This window comes from Chiloscyllium plagiosum, unplaced genomic scaffold (genome assembly GCF_037043375.1).
Source record: "Chiloscyllium plagiosum isolate Xiang-an unplaced genomic scaffold, Cpla_swu_hap1 HiC_scaffold_32, whole genome shotgun sequence".
NCBI classification, from domain to species: Eukaryota; Metazoa; Chordata; class Chondrichthyes; order Orectolobiformes; family Hemiscylliidae; genus Chiloscyllium; species Chiloscyllium plagiosum.
This window is the reverse complement of record NW_028270170.1, coordinates 12,585,863-12,606,307: the sequence shown is the minus strand read 5'-3', so window position 1 is coordinate 12,606,307 and position 20,445 is coordinate 12,585,863. Positions and strand designations below refer to the sequence as shown.

General features: G+C 42.4%; 1 protein-coding gene across 3 annotated transcripts in view; it reads left to right on the top strand.

The window, feature by feature from the left end:
* The window catches only part of LOC122539816 (gasdermin-A-like), a 71,248-nt gene that overhangs the window by 37,996 nt on the left and 12,807 nt on the right, over nt 1–20,445 (top strand). For all 3 annotated transcript variants that reach the window (XM_043674884.2, XM_043674883.2, XM_043674882.2), the window contains exons 5-6: nt 8,529–8,637; nt 15,884–15,946. In XM_043674884.2, the coding sequence (XP_043530819.1) occupies nt 8,529–8,637; nt 15,884–15,946 (172 nt within the window). The remainder of the gene's footprint in view (nt 1–8,528; nt 8,638–15,883; nt 15,947–20,445) is intronic.

The following is a 20,445-nucleotide window of genomic DNA, read 5'->3' as shown; positions in this document are numbered from 1 at the left end:
CAACAATCTCGCCATTCAACATCAACATTTACAAAGCATCTTTCATGAAATGTTTGTTATGGTGAATAGTTTAATAGCTCAGTAATTGATTATGTGAGTCTGATAACTGATCACAATAACAATACATAACAATCAGTGCTTGATTGGTTGAGCCTGGGTGATGACTCAGGCTGAGCAATGTTGCTAGAAGGTGAGCTGTAAGCATGAGTGCAGATATTTTATAATCACAATGACCAACTCTCAAAGAAGAAAATAAGGTACATTTTGATGTGAAGTACCATAGAAGAGGGTAGGGAATACAGAGTGTATGTGCTCTCCAGATAGAAGGATTGTGATGTTGGGTGAAGTAATACTGTCCAGACCATGGGAGTGCAGTGATACAACCAGACATTGCGACCAGATCACAGAGGATAACTCAATGGAACTACATACTGTACATTTACACAACTCCAACCTTCAGAATTGGAGTACAAGAGTCACAGAAGCAGTGTTGGGAAAATATCCCGCAAAGAACATCCCAGCGGCAAGCAACCTGAGACATCAGGTGACCACCTCAATCAGGGGCCAACAATATTCTCTCAAAGCTGTACGGCCACTCTCAGAATCCGCAGGGAAAGATGGGCTTCCCAAAACACTGTCCACAGAATTCTGGAGACCGTGCCAAACATGAGCATTAGAGTTCCACATTGACAAAAACGAAATGAACAGAAACCCTACAGGATGCTCCCAGAAAATTCAGAATGGTTGACCACTGTATTTGAAGCTGTTAGAAAAGAGTGGCATCTCTGCATTACTCTGAGAAATAGAAAATGTACAAGCAACTGGCAAAGTGTTTCATTCTCTGACAGATTTGGTTTGACAACATTTAAGAACTGCATTCCATTCTGGTCAGAGTATTTTTTAAAAACGTCAAAAATTACACAACGGAGGGATCCAAGATGGCGGCGATCTAGCAAAATCGTGTTGCAGAGCTCTGCACTGCATCGCAAGTGGGACGAAGTCCTAGCCCACCCTACCTGGACCACCGCTATGACCTGGGACTCGAGAAAGGTCGTGGAGTCCCAGGAAACAGTTAAAAACAACAACTTCCCTTGGTCTTTGCTGTCCAGGGATGCCAAAGAAAGTTGGAGGAGCGTCCAAGGCCTGGCCCATGGCCCAGCCTGTAGGATCCTTGATTTCTTGCCAGGCCCTTGTGAAGGAGCTTGTGAAACCTCATGAGAAGCTGGGGAAGCAGATAGAGGAGAAGCTGGCCCCAATCTCTATCATGCTGCAGAAGCATGAAGAGCAGCTGGGAGACCTGAAGAAAAGGACACATGAGATTCAACACAGAGTCACAGTGGTAGAAGTTGATACCAGTTCCTCCAAGGATAGGATCCAGGCCCTGGAGACGCAGGTCCGTAATTTGCTTGACCAGGTTGATGACCTCGAGAACAGGGGCAAGAGAAAAAAATATTTGGATCATCAGTCTGCCGGAGGTTAAGGGAGGTGAGTGGCTGCCAGAATTTATTGAGGACTGGTTGCCGAAATTCCTTAACTTGGAGTCTGCAATGAGAGGCTTGAAAGATCGAGAGGGCTGACCGGGTCACAACGCAGAGATCAGGTCTGGGTCAACGTCCACATCCTCACTTGGTGTGGTTTCATCATTGTAGAGATAAGGAGAGAATCGTGGAAGCTTCCAGAATCCAGGGAAGGATCCGAAGGCCCTAGTTTACAAGGGCTCTAAGATCATGTTCTTCCAGGACTTCTCAGCAGCGGTGATCTGGAAAAAAAAATCCGATGATGGCGTTAACAGAAGACTGAGGGAGCTTGGAATCCAGTAATCTCTGAGGTATCCGGTGATGCTCGGTTCACCTTAGATGGATCTGTACATCTCTTTGACACACCGGAGAAGGCAAGGGACTTTGTGGACAAACTAACCTAATCTGAACAATTTAGGATGTGCAAATAGTAGTGTTATTTGGCTATGTCTCTGCCTTTCTTTTAAAAAAAAGAGCGCGGTCAGGGCTTTCTTTTCCTAACTTTTTGATTGTTAATAATCTGGTCTAAACTATGTTTGGCGACAGTTGGGATGTGTACTTTCAATTTCTAAGTTAAGTGATACCAAGGGATGGGTGGGGTACTTCCCCTTTTTTGTTTCAAAATTTCTTTGTTCACATTGTTAGTTCATGGTGTATTTTCTTTCTTTTCCGCTTGTGTTTACATTGCAGCTCTAGTTAGGAGGAGGGAAAATGGAAAACTTACGGACAGTTTATGCCGGTTCAGATATTTAAATGCCCTGGCTGCGGTATTGGCAGAGGAATGGGAAGTTGGGTTTTGGGATGTGTAGATGCCCACTTTAGGCAGGGGGTGAGTTCCCCTATTCAGTGCCGTTGGTGCTTTATATGTTGGTTTATGTTTTGGTTCTTATTGTATATAGTCTTTGATAGCTTTGTAGGTTTATTAACTGTAGTGGTTTTAGTTTATGCAGTTTTTATGTTTGATGGAATGTGCAACACTAATGCTCAGCAATTTGTAATTCGAATTCCTCCTCTCTGGAATCTATTAAGTGGTGTACCTGGAACATCAAGGGGAGACACTCACCAATTAAGAGGAAGAAGATACTTTTGAGTCTTAGAAAAGAAAAGGTGGATATTGCTTTGTTACAGGAGACCCATTTGGATGATAGGGAGCACTTGAAACTACAGCAGAGTGGCTTTAATCGGGTTTACTTTTCATATTTTAATACCAGAAGTTGGGGAGAGGCTATATTGGTTAGGAGGAATCTCCCATTTAAGTTACTAGATAGCGTTAAAGACACACCTGGGAGGTTTGTAATTCTCAAAGCCCTGATAAACGGGGAAGATTATAGTGTTTTAAATGTTTATTGCCCTCCAGCCCATCCCCTCAAATTTCTGGTAGATGCATTCTCTAAATTGATCAGTCTCCAGTCCCGGCATATTATTACAGGGGAAGATTTTAACTGTATAATGGATCCCATGACAGACAGGTTGCCTGAAGGACACCCCCGAATACCCTCTTTACAAACTAAACAATTAGTGGATCTGTGTGTGGAGTTAGTGTTGGTGGACATCTAGAGGCATCTCTATCCTCCAGGTTGGAATTTTATGTTTTTTTCCAATCCACACAGATGTCACACCTGGATTGATTTTTTTTCAATCCCCGTGGCAACCCTGGACTTGATGGCATCTTGTACAATTGGTAATATTACCATCTCTGATCAGGCTCCAGTGTACCTGTTGGTTAAGATTAAGGATGTTATAGTGGGCCCGATGCACTGGCGAATGGATCCCTTTATCATTAAGGATAATACATTTGTGGAGTACTTCTCTCGGGAATTTAGGTCTCTCCCAGACATTAACTCAGACTTGGTTAGTAGTCCATCAGTCCTTTGGGAAACTGCCAAAGCCTATGCCAGGGGGTTAGCTATCTCCTACTCTGCCATTAGGAAGCGGCAGAAGGGTGAGTAGCAACGTCTCCTCAAAGCACGGTTGAAGGCAGCCGGGAAGGCTTACTTTGACAGGCCCCCGTCAGCCAAGCCACAGAGGATTACGGTGCTGCAGTGTGCATTGAATTCCGTGCACACGCAGACAGCAAAGAAGGAACTTACTTTCGCAAAGCAAAGGTCATATGAGTATGGTGACAAGGCAGGCAAGTACCTAGCATATCTTGCCAGTAAAAGGAGTACCCCTCAAGCCATTATGCCGATGAGGGAAGGGTCTGGGAACCTAATGTGATTCCAAAATGATCAATGTGGCATTTCAGATATTTTACTCGAAGTTATACAAACCTGAGGGATGTGAGGAAGGGCGGACCAAGAAGGAGTCCTTTTTTCAGGATGTGGAGCTCTCAGGTGTGACCCCCAAACAAGAGTCTTTCTCAGTGCCCCCTTATCAGAGCAAGAGGTGCAGGAGGCTGTGAAGCAGCTTCAGAGTGGAAAGATGCCCGGTCCTGACGGACTTCCCAGCAAATTCTATAAGGAATTTACAAATATACTGTCAGGCCCGATGCTCAACATGCTCAATGACTCATACAGTCATGATCATCTCCCGCCATCTCTAAGAAAGGCTGATATTTTGCTTATTCTTAAAAAAAGGAAGGTCCTGGAGGACTGTGCTTCTTACAGGTCCATTTCACTCTTAAATGTGGACTTCAAAATCCTCCCTAAGACTCTTGCGTTAAGGCTGGAGACTATGTTACATTTTATTATTAAAGAGGACCAGACGGGCTTCAAAAAGGGCCACAGATCCTCCAATAATGCTCGAAGGCTGCTTAATGTAATTCAAGCATGTCAGCAACAGTCAATACAGGGATTGATGATTTTTCTAGATGTAGAGAAGGCATTTGACTGAATTGAGTAGCTGTACCTTTTCTATACTCCGGAGCGGTTGAACTTGGGCGAAGCCTTTATAAGATGGGTAAAGGTTCTCTACAGAGACCTTCTCACTGCAGCATCATCAATGGGGTGCGATCAAGCAATTTTAACATTTTTAGGGGCAGCTGGGCAGGACTCCCTCCTTTCGCCATTGCTTTTTATGATGGTGATTGAACCACTGACGGAGGCCATTCATAGGGATCGTAATATATTGGCTCCAGAAGTGGCGTCAAAATTACATAAGATTTCATTGTACGCAGACAATATCCTCTATTTTTTGTCAAGTCCAGCCCTTCCAGTGCCTTGCCCGATACAATGCGTCACATTTGGCACCTTTTCGGAGTACAAGATTAATTTTGCAAAAATCAGAGGCTACGCGTATGGGTCATCTTACGAAGGTGCTAGGTCTTGAGGGCAAATCTCGATTCTCATATAAGTGGTCACGGGGTGTGGGGGGTTTGTGTATTTGGGTATATTCATTACTCCAGTTCTTGATTGGCTGTTTAAAGCTAATTTTGTGCAATTATTTGACAAAATCAAACAAGACCGTCAAACATGGGAGGTGCTTCCAGTCTCATGGTTAGGTCGGAGAGCACTCATTAAGATTAATATTCTCCCCCGTTTGCTATACCTTATATGGATGCTCCCCCTGATTTTTTGATAAGCATATGTTCAGGGGACTGAATGGTTGGTTCAGCTCTTTTATTTGGCATGGTAAGCGGCCCCTTATTAAATTAGCTGAACTGCAATTGCCTCACAGATTGGGGGGGAGTGGATCTCCCAGATATTAAAAACTACCAATTAAGATCATTTTTATCCTACGTGAGTGATTGGGCTTGTGAGGACCCTCTTTCAATATGATTAGATATCGAAGCCTCCCAGGCAGGGCGCCCCCTTACTAGCTTTCTGTTTCTGGACAAAATGAGGACAGTTAGGGAATATTGCCATAACCCAATAGTTATCAATACTGTTAAAGCATGGAGGGCAATTCGGCAGAGGGAAGGCAATATTGGCAACTGGGGATGATAGATTCAGGATTCAAACATTGGGCAGCAAGGGGTGTGCATTGCATGGGCGATTTATTTGAGGGAGACACAATGATGTCCTTTGATCAGTTAGCATGGAAATACGAGCTATCTAACAGGCACCTCTTTTGTTTTTTCCAAGTTAGGGATTTTATTCAAAAAAGACCGCACTTTTGACTGATCCCTACTAATCCAGCATAGAGCAGAGGGTGCTCAGTGCTAAGGGTACACTTTCCGTCAGCACTTTACATCATCAATTGGGGGGGTGCCCCCTCAGATGAATTTGATCAACTCTGCAGGGTGTGGGAGAGAGAGCGAGGTGTTAAGGTCTCCTCAGAGGTATGGGAAGATATTTGGGAAACACAAGAAAGATATCAAATTGCAATAGAACCCATGCTTTACAATTGAAGATTGTCCATAAGGGTCCACTTGGCTCTGGATCGTTTGTCAAAATTTAAACCAGGGGTATCTTCACCATGTCCCAAGTGCAAGGTTGGTAAGGGCATTCTTACCCATTGTCTCTGGTCCTGTGGTAGATTTCAAAAATACTGGAGCGCTGTGGCGGGTGCAATGGAGAGGATTTGGCGGGTAAGGGTGGAGAAGGACCCGATTTCTCTTCTTCTTGGCCTGCCCAGTATGTTCCCTGTAGATGCGCATAAGAAAAAACTTTTCAACATGCTCACTTTCTGCGCAAGAAAGAATATCTTTCTTTCCCAGCCCTGTCGGGTTGACGGAGAATTGTTATGGAGCATATCCCCTTGGATTTTCTCACAAGGATGGTACACCACAAAACTGAGAATTGCTATGAGACATGGCAGCTCTTTTTGGAATACCTACTCGCAGATTTGTTTGCCATACTAATAAGGGCTTTTATATAACTGTAACGATTGTGCTTTACGAGTCAAATATCCAGAGAGGGGGAGCTGCGAATGTGTGAATATGTGAAAACTAATGCTCTCGATATTCGCGAGTGAGTGTTTTGTTTGGCTGAACTTTCCTATTATTATTTATTAGCTTATTGTTAGTTGTTATTTATTTAGTTAAGTAGTTAGTTGGAGTTATTTATATATATATATATATATATATATATATTTCTATACATGTTTATAAGAGTAATAAAAAGATGGGGTACTGGGCTAACGGTCGGATACTTGGTAGTGTGGATGAGCAGAGGGATCTTGGTGTCCATGTACACAAATCTTTGAAAGTTGCCACCCAGGTAAATAGTGCGGTGAAGAAGGCATATGGCATACTGGCTTTTATTGGTAGAGGAATTGAGTTCCGGAGTACTGAGGTCATGTTGCAGTTGTATAAGACTCTGGTGCGGCCACATCTGGAGTATTGTGTGCAGTTTTGGTCGCCATACTATAGGAAGGATGTGGAGGCACTGGAACGGGTGCAGAGGAGGTTTACCAGGATGTTGCCTGGTATGGTAGAAAGATCGTATGAGGAAAGGCTGAGGCACTTGGGGTTGTTTTCATTGGAGAAAAGAAGGTTTAGGGGTGACTTGATAGAGGTGTATAAGATGATTAGGGGTTTAGATAGGGTTGACAGTGAGAATCTTTTTCCTCGTATGGAGTCAGCTATTACAAGGGGGCATAGCTTTAAATTAAGGGGGGGTAGGTATAGGACAGATGTTAGGGGTAGGTTCTTTACTCAGCGAGTCGTGAGTTCATGGAATGCCCTGCCAGTAGCAGTGGTGGACTCTCCCTCATTATGGGCATTTAAGCGGGCATTGGATAGGCATATGGAGGATAGTGGGCTAGTGTAGGTTAGGTGGGCTTGGATTGGCGCAACATCGAGGGCCGAAGGGCCTGTATTGCGCTGTATTCTTCTATGTTCTATGTTCTATGTTCGTACGTGAGGGTGGTTTGAGTTTTTAAATTTTTTTGGTGTTCTTTCTTTGTATTGTTTTGTACTTGAAATATTAAAAAATATATTTTTCAATAAAACTATATATTTTTTTTAAAATCACACGACACCAAGGTTATAGTCCGACAGGTTTATTTGACACCACAAGCTTCCGGAGCCTCACTCCTTGTTCAGGTGCTAACACTAAGGAGAGCAGAAGTCACAGAGTGTTAGAGACCCTCGTGCAAGTTATAGCAGTGGAGTGGGACAAGGCCATGGAGCCATTTGAAGATGATACAAACGTTATCCATTCCACCTGAAGTTACATAATGCAGTGGATCTCAGCCAATGAGCCACGGCTTGGTGAGGGTGGTACTTTAAAATAATCAGGAAGTAGAAGCACTTTACCTGAGTGTAAAAGGCTGAATCCGTGCACCTGATCTCCTTTAGAGCCCCAAAGTCTATTATTCAAGGCGGTATTTACTAACACCAGGCACACCTCCAAAGGTGCAAATACATAATTTTCCACAATCACAGATGATATATTTGAAATACTAATATTTTTGATCCATTTTAACGTTTTGTATTCACTACATTGCAAACCTCTCTAGTAAGGCTGTAAGTGTAAGTAAATGTGACGCTATTCATAATCAATTCATCTGCAACGAGTAGGTGTGCCGTGGAACGTTTTGTCTCATTGAAGTATGCCTTGGTGCTGAGCAGTTTGGGAAGCCCTGATGTAATGTCCTGCATGAGGCAATAAACAAGATTAAAATGCAAGGCAATCAACAGGATGAAGACGTTCAAAATCTACTCTGGTCACAGCTTTGGCAGACAATGTGAGTACATGGGAAAACTCAGGTCCTGATTAGCACTAACACTGAGGGGAATCTAGGATCGGCAACCATAAAAGCAAGGAGCTAAATCAGAGTGGTGCTGGAAAAGCGCAGCAGGTCAGGCAGCATCCGAGGAGCAGAAAAATCGACGTTTCGGGCAAAAGCCCTTCATCAGGACTCACTAAAAGCAAAACAAAGAAATGAGGCAGCTGAAGATCTACAACCAAAATGGAAAGCATCTGTGGAAAGACAAAAACCATTAACATTTCATTTCAAGTGACTCTTATGAAAAATATAGATTCTTAAGGCAGTTTTATAAATCCCTGGCTTCACAAAACAGCTTAAAACCATTGATTCATGCTTCTTGCTTTCTGTAGAGAAGTAGATCTTGATCGACCTATATCTTATGCCTGTTTATCTTTGATGAATATACTTTTTTTTCAGGCAGGTACAGAGTACACTCTTTTGACTGAGAGAACACTGGAGATTCCCAAGGGAGCAGTCCTTGCCTACAAAGTGTGGGACCTGACTGTATCAGAAGATGGCACAATCTGTAAGTGATTGAGCATTTCACATATTTCACCCTTTCTGAAGCCAGATACATTCCGCTTCTAAAGGTTTGTGAAGGAAACTCTCCAGAATATCAATTTTAGTGTGATGGTGTTTGCCTAGAAGTGTGGTGGAGCTAGGTTCAACCAAGACCTTTGTGAGGACAATAGCTAGTTATTTAAATAGAAACAATGAGCTGTGTTACAAGGGAAAGGCAGGAAAATGGCATTGTGCAAAAGTGCTCAGAGAGTCAGTGCAGCCCTGATAGGCTGAGAAACAATTCTGTGATTCAGTTCTGCTCAGTAAATGGCAGCTCCATCCTGGATGGTCCTGGCTTTTTGATCTGTCCTAACGTGAAAAGCCAAATCAGAAAAGAAGAAAAGTGCAAATCTGGAAACAGAGATATGAGTTCAAATCCTACCACAGCAACTGGTGAAATGTAAATTCATTGCATTGATAAAAAAAGTATGGAATAAAAGCTATTCTCAGTAATAGTGACTAAGAAATTACTAAAGGGCTCAGTTAGCTGAATGGTTGGTTTGTGACGTAGCTAACAGTGCAATGGTTGGTTTGTGACGTAGCTACAATTCCCACACCAGCTAAGGTTACCACGTGGGGCTCTACTTTCAGCTTCTCCTCTCGCTGGAGCTGTCTGACACTCAGGTTAAATCAGTTGTCTGTCTGTCTGTCTCTCTCTCTAATGAGAGCAGCCGGTAAGACGATGGCGACTTAACTTTTACTGACAACGAAAGAACCAGATTGTGGTGAATTAAAGCAAAGAACTGTAGATGCTGGAAATCTGAAACAAACAAAAACTGCTGGAGAAGCTCAGGCAGGGCTGGCAGCATCTGTGGAGAGGGAAACAGAATTAACGTTTCAGGTCCAGTTCTGAAAAAGAGTGACTGGACTCAAAATGTTAACTTGGCTTCTCTCTACACAGATGTTGCCAACATGCTGAGCTTCTGCAGAATTCTGTGTTTGTTTCAGGTTACCAATATCCACAGTATTTATCTTTATTTGTGTATTTACATTTATCCTTGGATTGGAGCTCTAATGATCACCCCACTGTGTGAATCTAGATGGTGAGTAACAGTGAGTGTTTTTCCATGTAACCAATCTGAACAGTCTCACTCAACAGCCCAACACACATTCATGAGAGGTAGAACTGGCAGCTTCATGTGCTAGGGTATAGATGCCATAGGAAGGAGAGAAAGGGTGTCAAGTTAGGAGGGGAATGGTGTTTTTGATTAGGGATAACATTACAGATATACTTAAGGAGGATATTCCTGGGAGAACACCCGGTGACATTATCAGGGTGGAACTGAGAAATAAGAAAGGGATGATCATCTTATTAGGATTGTACTATAGGCCCCCTAATAGTCAGCAGGAAATTGAAAAGCAAATATATAAAGAGATCTCAGTTATTTGTAAGAATAATAGAGTGGTTATGGTGGGGGTTTTGACTTTCCAAACATAGACTGGGACTGTTGTAGTGTGGAGGGCTTGGATGGAGAGGCATTTAAGTGTGTTCAAAAAAATTTTCTTATTCATTTTGTGGATATACCGACAGGAGAAGGTGCAAAACCTGATCTTCGTTTGAGAAATAAGGCAGTGCAGGTGACTGAGGTGTCAGTGGGGGAGCACTTTGTGGCAAGTGATCATAATTCTATTACTTTTAAGTTAATTATAGAAAGGGATAGACCTGATCTAAAAGTTAAAGTTCTAAGTTGGAGTAAGGTAAATTTTGGTGGTGTTAGGCAAGAACTTTCAAAAGTTGATTGGGAGAGGCTTTTCACAGGTCAAGGGCTGGTTGAAAAATGGGAGGCCTTCAAAAATGAGATAATAAGAGTCCAGAGACAGTATATTTCTGGTAGTATGAAAGGCAACTCTGGTGAGTGAAGGGAATGCTGGATGACTAGAGAAATTGAGGTTTTGAGGAGGCATATGTCAGGTATAAACACCTAAGATTGAGTGAATTTCCAAGAGGACTATAATCTAGAGGGAAATTAGGAGGGCAAAAAGAGGACAAAGAGACTCTACAAATATATTAAGGGCAAAAGCATAACTAGGGAGAGAATAGGGCCTTTTATAGATTAACAAGGCTATCTATGTGTGAAACCACAGAAGGTGGGTGAGATACTAAACAAATATTTTGTGTCAGTATTTACTGTGGAGAAGGACAGTGATGTTAGGGAACTTAGGGAAATAAATTGTGATATCTTGAAAAGTGTCCACATTTCAAAAGAGGAAGTGCTGGAGGACCGAAGATCATTAAATTCCTAGGGCCTGATCAGGTGTATCCCAGAACTCTGTGGGATGCTAGGGAGAAAAAATGTTGGGCCCCTTGCTGAGATATTCATATCATAAACAGCCAAGGGTGAGATGCCGAAAGACTGGAGGTCCACTAATCTGGTGCCACTATTTTAGAAAGATGGTAAGTGTCACAATTTTGGTCTTTTTACAAGGTTACGATGCCCTTGAATTTTTTCCTGAGGTGGGGGTGGTAATTGGCCAGACTCCAACTGGGCTTAGTTTGAAAGGTTTATTGGGGCCCTTTTTGTTTACCCCTAACAGATAATGCCTCCGGCCTAAGGCTTTCATGTCTTAAAAAACCAGGTATAATCAAAGGGGAATGGTGTGTTAAATGTGTAGCTAGCCATCATTTTGATTAGAGTTTTTGATTCAGTTCAACAGCAGTATGCGTGAAGAAAGGCTGCTGGGCAAGTCCAGCCATAAAGTCATAGAGACATAGAGCATGGAAACAGACCTTTCGGTCCAACCCGTCCATGCCGACCAGATATCCCAACCCAATCTAGTCCCACCCCCAGCACCTGGCCCATATCCCTCCAAACCTTTCCTATTCATATAACCATCCAGATGCCTTTTAAATGTTGCAATTGTACTAGCCTTCACCACTTCCTCTGGCAGCTCATTCCATACACATACCACCCTCTGCATGAAAAGGTTGCCCCTTAGGTCCCTTTTATATGTTTTCCTTCTCACCCTAAGCCTATGCCCTCTAGTTCTGGATTCCCCCACACCAGGGTAAAGACTTTGTCTATTTACCCTATCCATCCCCCTCATGATTTTATAAACCTCTGTAAGGTTCCCCCCTCAGCTTCCGATGCTCCCGGGAAAACAGCCCCAGCTTGTTCAGCCTCTCCCTATAGCTCAAAACCTCCAACCCTGGCAACATCCTTGTAAGTCTTTTCAGAACCCTTTCAAGTTTCAAAACATCTTTCTGATAGGAAGGAGACCAGAATTGCACATAATGTTCCAACAGTGGGCTAACCAATGTCCTGTACAGCCATAACATGACTTCCCGACTCCTGTACTCAATACTCTGACCACTAAAGGAAAGCAGCCTTCTTCACTATCCTATTTATCTGTGACTCCACTTTCAAGGAGCTATGAATCTACACTCCAAGGTCTCTTTGTTCAGCAACACTCCTTAGGACCTTACCATTAAGTGTATAAGTTCTGCTAAGATTTGTTATCCCAAAATGCAGCACCTCGCATTTATCTGAATTAAACTCCATCTGCCACTTCTCAGGCCATTTGCCTATCTGATCAAGATCCCATTGTAATCTGCGGGAACCTTCTTTGCTGTCCACTACACCTCCAATTTTGTTGTCATCTGCAAACTTGCCAGTTATACCTCTTATGCTCACATCCAAATCATTGATATAAATGACGAAAAATAGAGGATCCAATAGTGTGGCAGTCTACTGGTCACAGGCTTCCAGTCTGAAAAATAACCGTCCACCAACACCCTCTGTTTCCTACCTTTGAGCCAGTTCTGTATCCAAATGACTAGTTCTCCCTGTAATCCGTGAGATCTAAACTTGCTAACCAGTCTCCCATGGGGATTCTTGTTGATTGCCTTATGAAGTCCATATAGATCACATCTACCGCTCTGCCCTCATCAATCCTCTTTGTTATTTCTTCAAAAACCTCAATCAAGTTTGTGAGACATGGTTTCCCATGCACAAAGCCATGCTGACTATCCCTAATCAGTCTTTGCCTTTCCAAATACATGTACATCCTGTCCCTCAGGTTTCCCTCCAACAATTTGCCCACCACTGAAGTCAGGCTCACTGGTCTATAGTTCCCTGACTTGTCCTTACTACTTTTCTTAAGCAGTGGCATCACGTTTTCCAACCTCCAGTCTTCTGGCACCTCATCTGTGAATATCGATGATATAAATATCTCAGTAAGAGGTCCAGCAATCACTTCCCTAGCTTTCCACAGAGTTTGAGGTTACACCTGATCAGGTCCTGGGGATTTATCCACTTTTATTTGTTTCAAGACATCCAGCACTTCCTCCTCTGTAATATGGAGCCAAATACTCGCTCTCTAACTTCAAGCCTGTAAATCCTGTTTTGTTTCATTTTTACTCTTTGTGTAATATTTATATGGGACTGTTGTAAGATATGTTTATTGGGACTGTTGCAAGTATTTTAGGAACAGCATCATTAAGTTGGGATGATCTGTTGGATTTTTGGATAGGATAAGTTATTTGATATGCTATTTTCTATTCTTTTTGTTTCATTCTATAGTTTTGTAAAGAAGTTCTGTTTTGTTGAAAACGTGGCAGTCGAATCAGCTAATTTACTCTGGGAATATCCACTATACACTTACCTAGAACAAATAGCAATGGTATGGTTTGGGCTACCTGCTTAAAAATGTTATGAGGGGTCAGGCCTGGTCCATAACATAAGGAAAAGCCAGGGAACTATAGACTGGTGAACCTTACATCAGTGGTGGGTAGGTTAGAATTAGAATCCCTACAGTGTGGAAACAGGCCCTTCGGCCCAACAAGTCCACACCGACCCTCTGAAGAATATCTCACACAGACCCATTACCCTACATTTTCCCCTGACTAATACACCTAACCTACACATCCCTGAACATCGTGGGCAATTTAGCTTGGCCAATTCACTTAACCTGCATGTCTTTGGATTCTGGGAGGAAACCAGAGCAAACCCATGCAGACACGGGGAGAATGTGCACACTCCACACAGTCAGTCGCCCGAGGTTGGAATGGAACCCAGGTCCCTAGTGCTGGGAGGCAGCAGTGCTAACCACTGAGGCACCATGCCGCCCCAAGTTGTTGGAGGGGATTCTGAGGGTCAGGTTTTATATGCATTAGGGATAAAATGTGTTGCTAGAAAAACGCAGCAGGTCAGGCAGCATCCAAGGAGCAGGAGAATCGACATTTCCTGAAGAAGGGCTTATGCCCGAAAGGTCGATAATTCCTGAAGAAGGGCTAATGCCCGAAACGTCGATTCTCCTACTCCTCGGATGCTGCCTGACCTGCTGCGCTTTTCCAGCAACACATTTTTCAGCTCTGATCTCCAGCATCTGCAGTCCTCACTTTCTCCATGCATTAGGGATAGTCAGTATGGCTTTGTGCATGGGAAATCATGTTTCACTAACTTAACTGAGTTTTTTGAAAAGCTGGCAAAGAAGATTAATGAAGGTAGAGCAGTAGACACTTCAGCAAAGTGTTTGACAAGGTTTCGCATCATAGACTGGTTAGCAAGGTTAAATCACATGGGATCTAGAGTGTGCTAGCCAATGGATACAAAATTGGTTTGAAAGTGGGAGACAGAGGGTGGTGGTGGAGGGTTATTTTTCAGACTGAGGCCTGTGACCATCGATGTTCCACAGGGATAGTGCTGGGACCACTGCTTTTTGTCATTTACATAAATGATTCAAATGTGCATATAGGAGGCATAGTTTGTATGTTTGCAGATGACACCAAAACTGGTAGTGTAGCAGAGAGTGAAGAAGATTATCTCAGAGTACAATGGGATCTTGATTGGTCAATGGGCCGAGGAGTGGCAGATAGAGTTTAATTAAGATAAATGTGAGGTGTTGCATTTTGGTAAGGCGAACTCGGACAGGACTTAGACATTAAGTGGTAGAGCCCTGCAGAAGGTTGCTCAACAAGCTTTTGCTGAATAGAGAACTTAGGATGTAGCTGCATAGTTTCTTGAAAGTGGAGTTGCAGGTAGAAAGGACAGTGAAGAAGGCGTTTGACATGCTTGCCTTCATTGGTCAGGACATCGAGTATAGGAGTTGGGATGTCATGTTGCAGCTGTGGAGGACATTGGTTAGGTCACTTTTAGAGTACTGCATTCCATCTGGTCTCCCTGTTATTGGAAAGATGTTTTTAAACTTGAAAGAGTGCCGAAAGATTTTCAAGGATGTTGCCGGGTTTGGAACATTTGAGCCACAGGGAGAGGCTAAATAGTCTGGGACTATTTTCCCTGGAGTATCGGAGTTGAGGGTGACTTATAGAGGTTTATAATATCATGAATAGGCCATGAACAGAGTGAATAGTCAAGGTCTTTTTCCCAGGGTGGGTGAGTCCAAAACTAGATGGCATAGGTTTAAGGTGAGAAGGGAAAGATTTAAAAGGGACCTAACAGGCAACTTTCTCACACAGAGGGTGGCGTGTGTAAGGAATAAGCTATCAGAGGAACTGGTAGAGGCTGGTACAACTAAACTTTTAAAAGGCATCTGGATGGGTATATGAATAGCAAGAGTTTGGAGGGATATGGGCCAAATGCTGGCAAATAGGACTAGATTAATTTAGGATATCTGGTCAGCCTGGATGAGTTGGACTGAAGGGTTTGTTTCTGTGCTGTACTACATTGTGATTCTAGAATCAGAAGAAGGAACAATGCCGGGTCATTTTTTTCTCTCCCTAGTACTGAACCAAGTGTAGTGCCTCTGCCTTTCCTCCAGACATTGGGAGCTAATTCAATGCAAGCCAAAGGATTGAATCTGGAGATTACTGAGTCTGCATGAGTTCATTTCCCACAGTAAAAGCTCCTCACCTCTTTACCTTCTGCATTATCTTTGATGTGGAAGAACTTCAGTCATTAAATCACACAGCTAAGCTTTTCAGTGATCAGCAAATCCCCATTGAGTGAATACATTTGTATACACAGAATAGAAGGACATTCTACATTTCTATACACAGGATGGAAGGACATTCTATGGATGTGGATGTAGGTTTGCTCACTAAGCTGGAAGGTTCATTTTCAGATATTTCGTCACCATACTAGGTAACATCTTCAGTGAACCTCAGGATGAAGCACTGCTGATGGTTCCTGCTTTCCATTTATATGCATGGGTTTCTTTGTGTTGGCGATGTCTTTCTATGTTTGTTTCTAGCACCTCTGATACTGATTCTAGTTGTTGCTTAATTCATGGCTCTTTTTCCAATTCTTTTTCAGGCCTCTCAGTGCCAAAAGAGAAGAATCAATTGATGTCATGGTTACATGCTGACAGTCTTAAAGGTAAGATTACTGGGGTAGCCAGTTGATAATTGCTAAAAGGATAGGCCATGGATCTGAAAGAATTAGGAGAATAATAGAACAATTAAGGTATAACGTCATGAGGAGTAAAATAACAATGCTTGAATGGAGGAAGCTGGCTTCGATTCCACCTTCCAGAAAAGTGAGTTTTGTTTGTTTATTCAACAGGGATTACGAGTATCCTCGGCCTCAGCATTTATTATCTGTCCTCAATTGCTCTCAATTAGAAGTGGCCAACTTCTTGAACTGCTGCAATCCATGTGGTGTAGGGACACCCACAGTTCTATTTTTAGGACAGTTTAAGAATTTTGACCCAACAACAATGAAATAGTTACAATCCATGATGGGTGGCTTTGAGGGGGGTGTTTTATTACCATGTACCTTGTTCTTCATGGTGTTAGAACTCACTGATTGATAGAATGCTGTCAAAGGACCCTTGATGAGTTGTTGCAGTGCATCTTTTAAATGGTATATATTGCCGCTACTGAGCGTTGGGTATGTGGGGAGTGATGGTTGAAGGTATTAAACAGAGTGACACTGAAGTGGTCTGCTTTGTTCGGAATGCTGCTGAGCTTCTTGAAGTGTTGTTAAAGCTACAGTCATCCAGACAAGTGAAAATACTCCATCACACTCCTGACTTGTGCCTTGTTGATGGTGGACACAATTTGAACACTGAGGAGGTGAGGCAGGATTCCCAGACCGGGACCCATTGGCTGTGGTTCAGTTGGCAGCCCACTCACTCTGAGTCAGGGGAGTGTGCATTTGCAGATCCACTCCATGACTTGACGCTAAATGCTAAGTTGACTCTCCAGTCATTATTGAAAGAGTCTGCACTGTTTGAGGTGTTTCTTTTGGATAAAATGTTAAACCAAGGCCCTCTCAGGTGGACATAAAATATCACATGGAATTGTTTAAAAAAATAACAGGGGAGTTATCTCCAGTGTCCTTGCCAATATTTATCCTTCAATCAACATCACTAAAAAGAAAACATCAGGATATTATTGTCATGTTAATGCTAGTGAATCAATCTCTTATCCAGGATTGATGAACTCTGGATGGATTTGTTTACTAAACTCATTAAAACATATTTTAAATTGTAAAATAAAGATTACAGCAGAGCGACTGGTTTCAGTGTGCATTGTCTGCACATCCAGCCAGACTGACTGCTCAATGAGATTGTAGCCTTCATACACACAGCACCTGGAGTCCTTACGGATGAAGTCCCTTGAAGGAAAATGCTCACATTCAACAGCCCTCTGCTTTCCCAAAGGAACGTTTAACAGTTTACAAAAACAAGTGAGCCTGTGAGTCTCTATAAACGCAAGTAATTTACTGAAATGTCCAGATCACATGATGAAGGTTTTGTCTAGGGGTGCTGTTGATTTCCACACTGTGATACTGTATGTTCATTCCTATTTGTCAAGGATTTTTTTTTGACGTTGTTTTCTTTGAAGACTGGACAATTTCCATTTGCAAGTGTTTGGTTTTGTCTGTGTCCTACTCGGATTCTCTGACTCAAGCATCATTGCTAGCATTTATTTCTGAAATGACTGTCTCCTGAGTTGGGCCACTGATCCGTGAGGATCTCATTGAATGGTGGAATAGGCTTGAGGGGCAGAATGGCCTACTCGTGCTCATGTCTTCCTGTGTTCCTATCAGTGGTTTGCAACTCCTTGCATCTCCCCCTTTTCTTAAGGTCTATCATTTTCTCTAACATTACTTTGGACTCAGGCTGATGCTTTTGTAGCTGTTCATCTTGAACAGGGGTCCCAGTCTAAGAATAAAGGATAAGCCATTCAGGATGGAGATGAGGAAGAATTTCTTCACTCAGGGAGTTGCGAATCTGTGGAATACTCTATCCCAGAAAGCTGTTGGGGCCAGTTCATTAGATATATTCAAGAGAGAGCTGGATGTGGCCCTTACAGCTAAAGGGTTCCAGCAGTACGGAGAGAAAGAGGGGGTGGGATTCTGAAATTGCATGATCAGCCATGCTCATATTGAATGGTGGTGCAGGCTCAATGGGCTGAATGGCCTCCTTCTGCATCAATTTTCTATGTTTCTATGTTTGTATGTAACCTCACCTGCCTTACAAATGAACTGCTCCATGGTGGAAATCCTCTCATCGAATTGACACCCACTTTGCTTCCTTCTTGCTGTTTCATCTGTGAGACACTAAGAGAGCAGAGCTATCCCTTATCTTTAAGATAGGATTCTCAAGTTTGGATTTTTTTTCTGGAGCCAGTGTTCAGCCTTTTCCTCCTGAACTTTCAGGGTTCTCCTTGCAGCAGAGAACTGGCCTGACTAATTCACAAGAAAGTAAGGAGTGCCATTCTTCTTTCATGTTCAATTCAGCAATTTTCTTGAATATCCTACTACAGTTTCTGATTTGTCTCTGACACCTGGCTCATTCCATGGATTGTGACTAGAGTTAGATGTACTCCAGTTGCCATGAAACAGTGTCTATAATGTAGCAATCTGCACTCCCAGGCAGATTGACTTGACTGTACATACACTCCGCACCATTGACCCTGTATGCGTGTACCCTCGTATGCTGCTAGTTTTACATTGATAGGTTTTATCATAGTATTCTAGAATACTATGTTCTTTTCAAACTGCAGCATTGGCATGTGTCCCTCTGCCCATCTTAGCTAATATTATCACAAATTTTCTAAAGACAGATGATTCAAATCTTTGCAAACTATTCGGAAGGTTTGAGAACATTGACGTTTCTCATGAGATTGAAGGAGTAAAAAAAGTGTTCACCGTTCATTGTCACATTGTGGTTCATCAATCAACTCCTGCCTGCACCTCAGACCGGATACCCAGATGGGTCTGTATTGTAGCTCAAATGTACTGCTTGTGTGTAATCTGTTTGAATTGTTCCCCGCCTTTTTGTTTAGGTGTTCTAATAATTTTGTGTCAATCATTTAGTTTGCGCTCATGACTTATCAATTTCATCAACCTGTGAGGATCATTTTATGTTTACATCCATCCTTCAATACCTCTTTGATGCTACAAGTCTTTGGTTCACCAAGCAAATCTTTCTGGAAAGCGTCCATGGGAGTGGTTGTGATTATCAGTGCAACAATTCCATTTGCTCGCTCCTCATCTGAAAAATCACATAATGAACCCTTTTCTCTGCACTTTCTTATGAAGTGAGTTTTTGGATTATGTAAGCTTCTTCTTCAATGGCACGTCTTCTGGTTGATGAACATGAAATTTTAATCTGATTCTCAATGGGTCTTCTAATCAGACCCATATTTTTTGGGGTTCTTTCGGCTCTTTAGCTGTTAATCCTGATGTACTAAGACTGTGTCGACCTTCATTCCCAATTGCTAAGCAAATCTTAATGACTTGTTTTTCTGTATCAGACACATCTGAGACTAGAAAGCATAGTGCTGCATGCTGTGTGAACATTTTAAATTTTGACCAGAACACTACTGTGCTCCAGTTTAAACTAAGGCATGTTGTGAGCATCCTGACAGTATGCCTTTGAACTTGCCTTCCTGACTGTAGATTGGGTAAATTTGACCTGCTGTCGCCTTTTAACATTTTTTCTGTGTTGTTTTAAATATTAAACTTATTCAATGTAGCAACCTTGTTTGAGTAACGCTCTTGAACCCTTAGACGATCTTCAAGGCTTTGAAATCTTTGCAGTCTTAACATATGTGAGAAACATCTTTCTTAATTTCTCTCTAACTTAAAACAAATTGGTGGATTTACACTGTTCTCCATTTTCAAAATAAAGCAATCATTATAACGAAGCATCCAATTGCAATGTATGCTGCTGCCCTGTCAGTCAGATTGATCCGTAGGCAAAGTTGCAGCCTTCATAGAATCCCTACGGTTGGAAGCAGGCCATTCGGCCCATCGAGTCCATCACCATCCTTCTAAAAACTATCTCACCCAAACCAACTCTCCCTACCCTAACCCTGCATTTTCCCATGGTTAATCCACCTAGCCTGTACATCCTTGCACTGTGGAAGAAAACCAGAGGAAACCCACACAGACACAGGAGAATGTGCAAACTCCACATGTGACAGGTGTCCAAGGCTGGAGTCGAACTTGGGTGTGGTGAGCCACCATGCTGCTTACCTTATATACATACACCTTAAAGATGATGTTCCTAAAGACTAAGGAACATGTCTAACATTTACCATGTTGCTGTTTATGGGGACTTACTGAGTGCATATTGGCCTGCCAGTTTTACTGCATTGCAATAGTGATTGCACATTAAAAATAAATTGGTTATGAAGGGTTTAAGATATATAAAATGCTATAGAAATGCAAACTTTCTTTTCCTCAAAATTCTTTTCAACTCCAATGTGTAATCTCTCAACTATGCCTTACTGGCTCCACCAATATATTTGACAAGAACTGCAGCTCAACATCAACAGTAATGAAGCCCATTCCATCTGGCTCAAGCCACTCCTTAAGAACTCTGATGTACTTCCATCCAGCTCCTTTGTTGTTTACTTAGA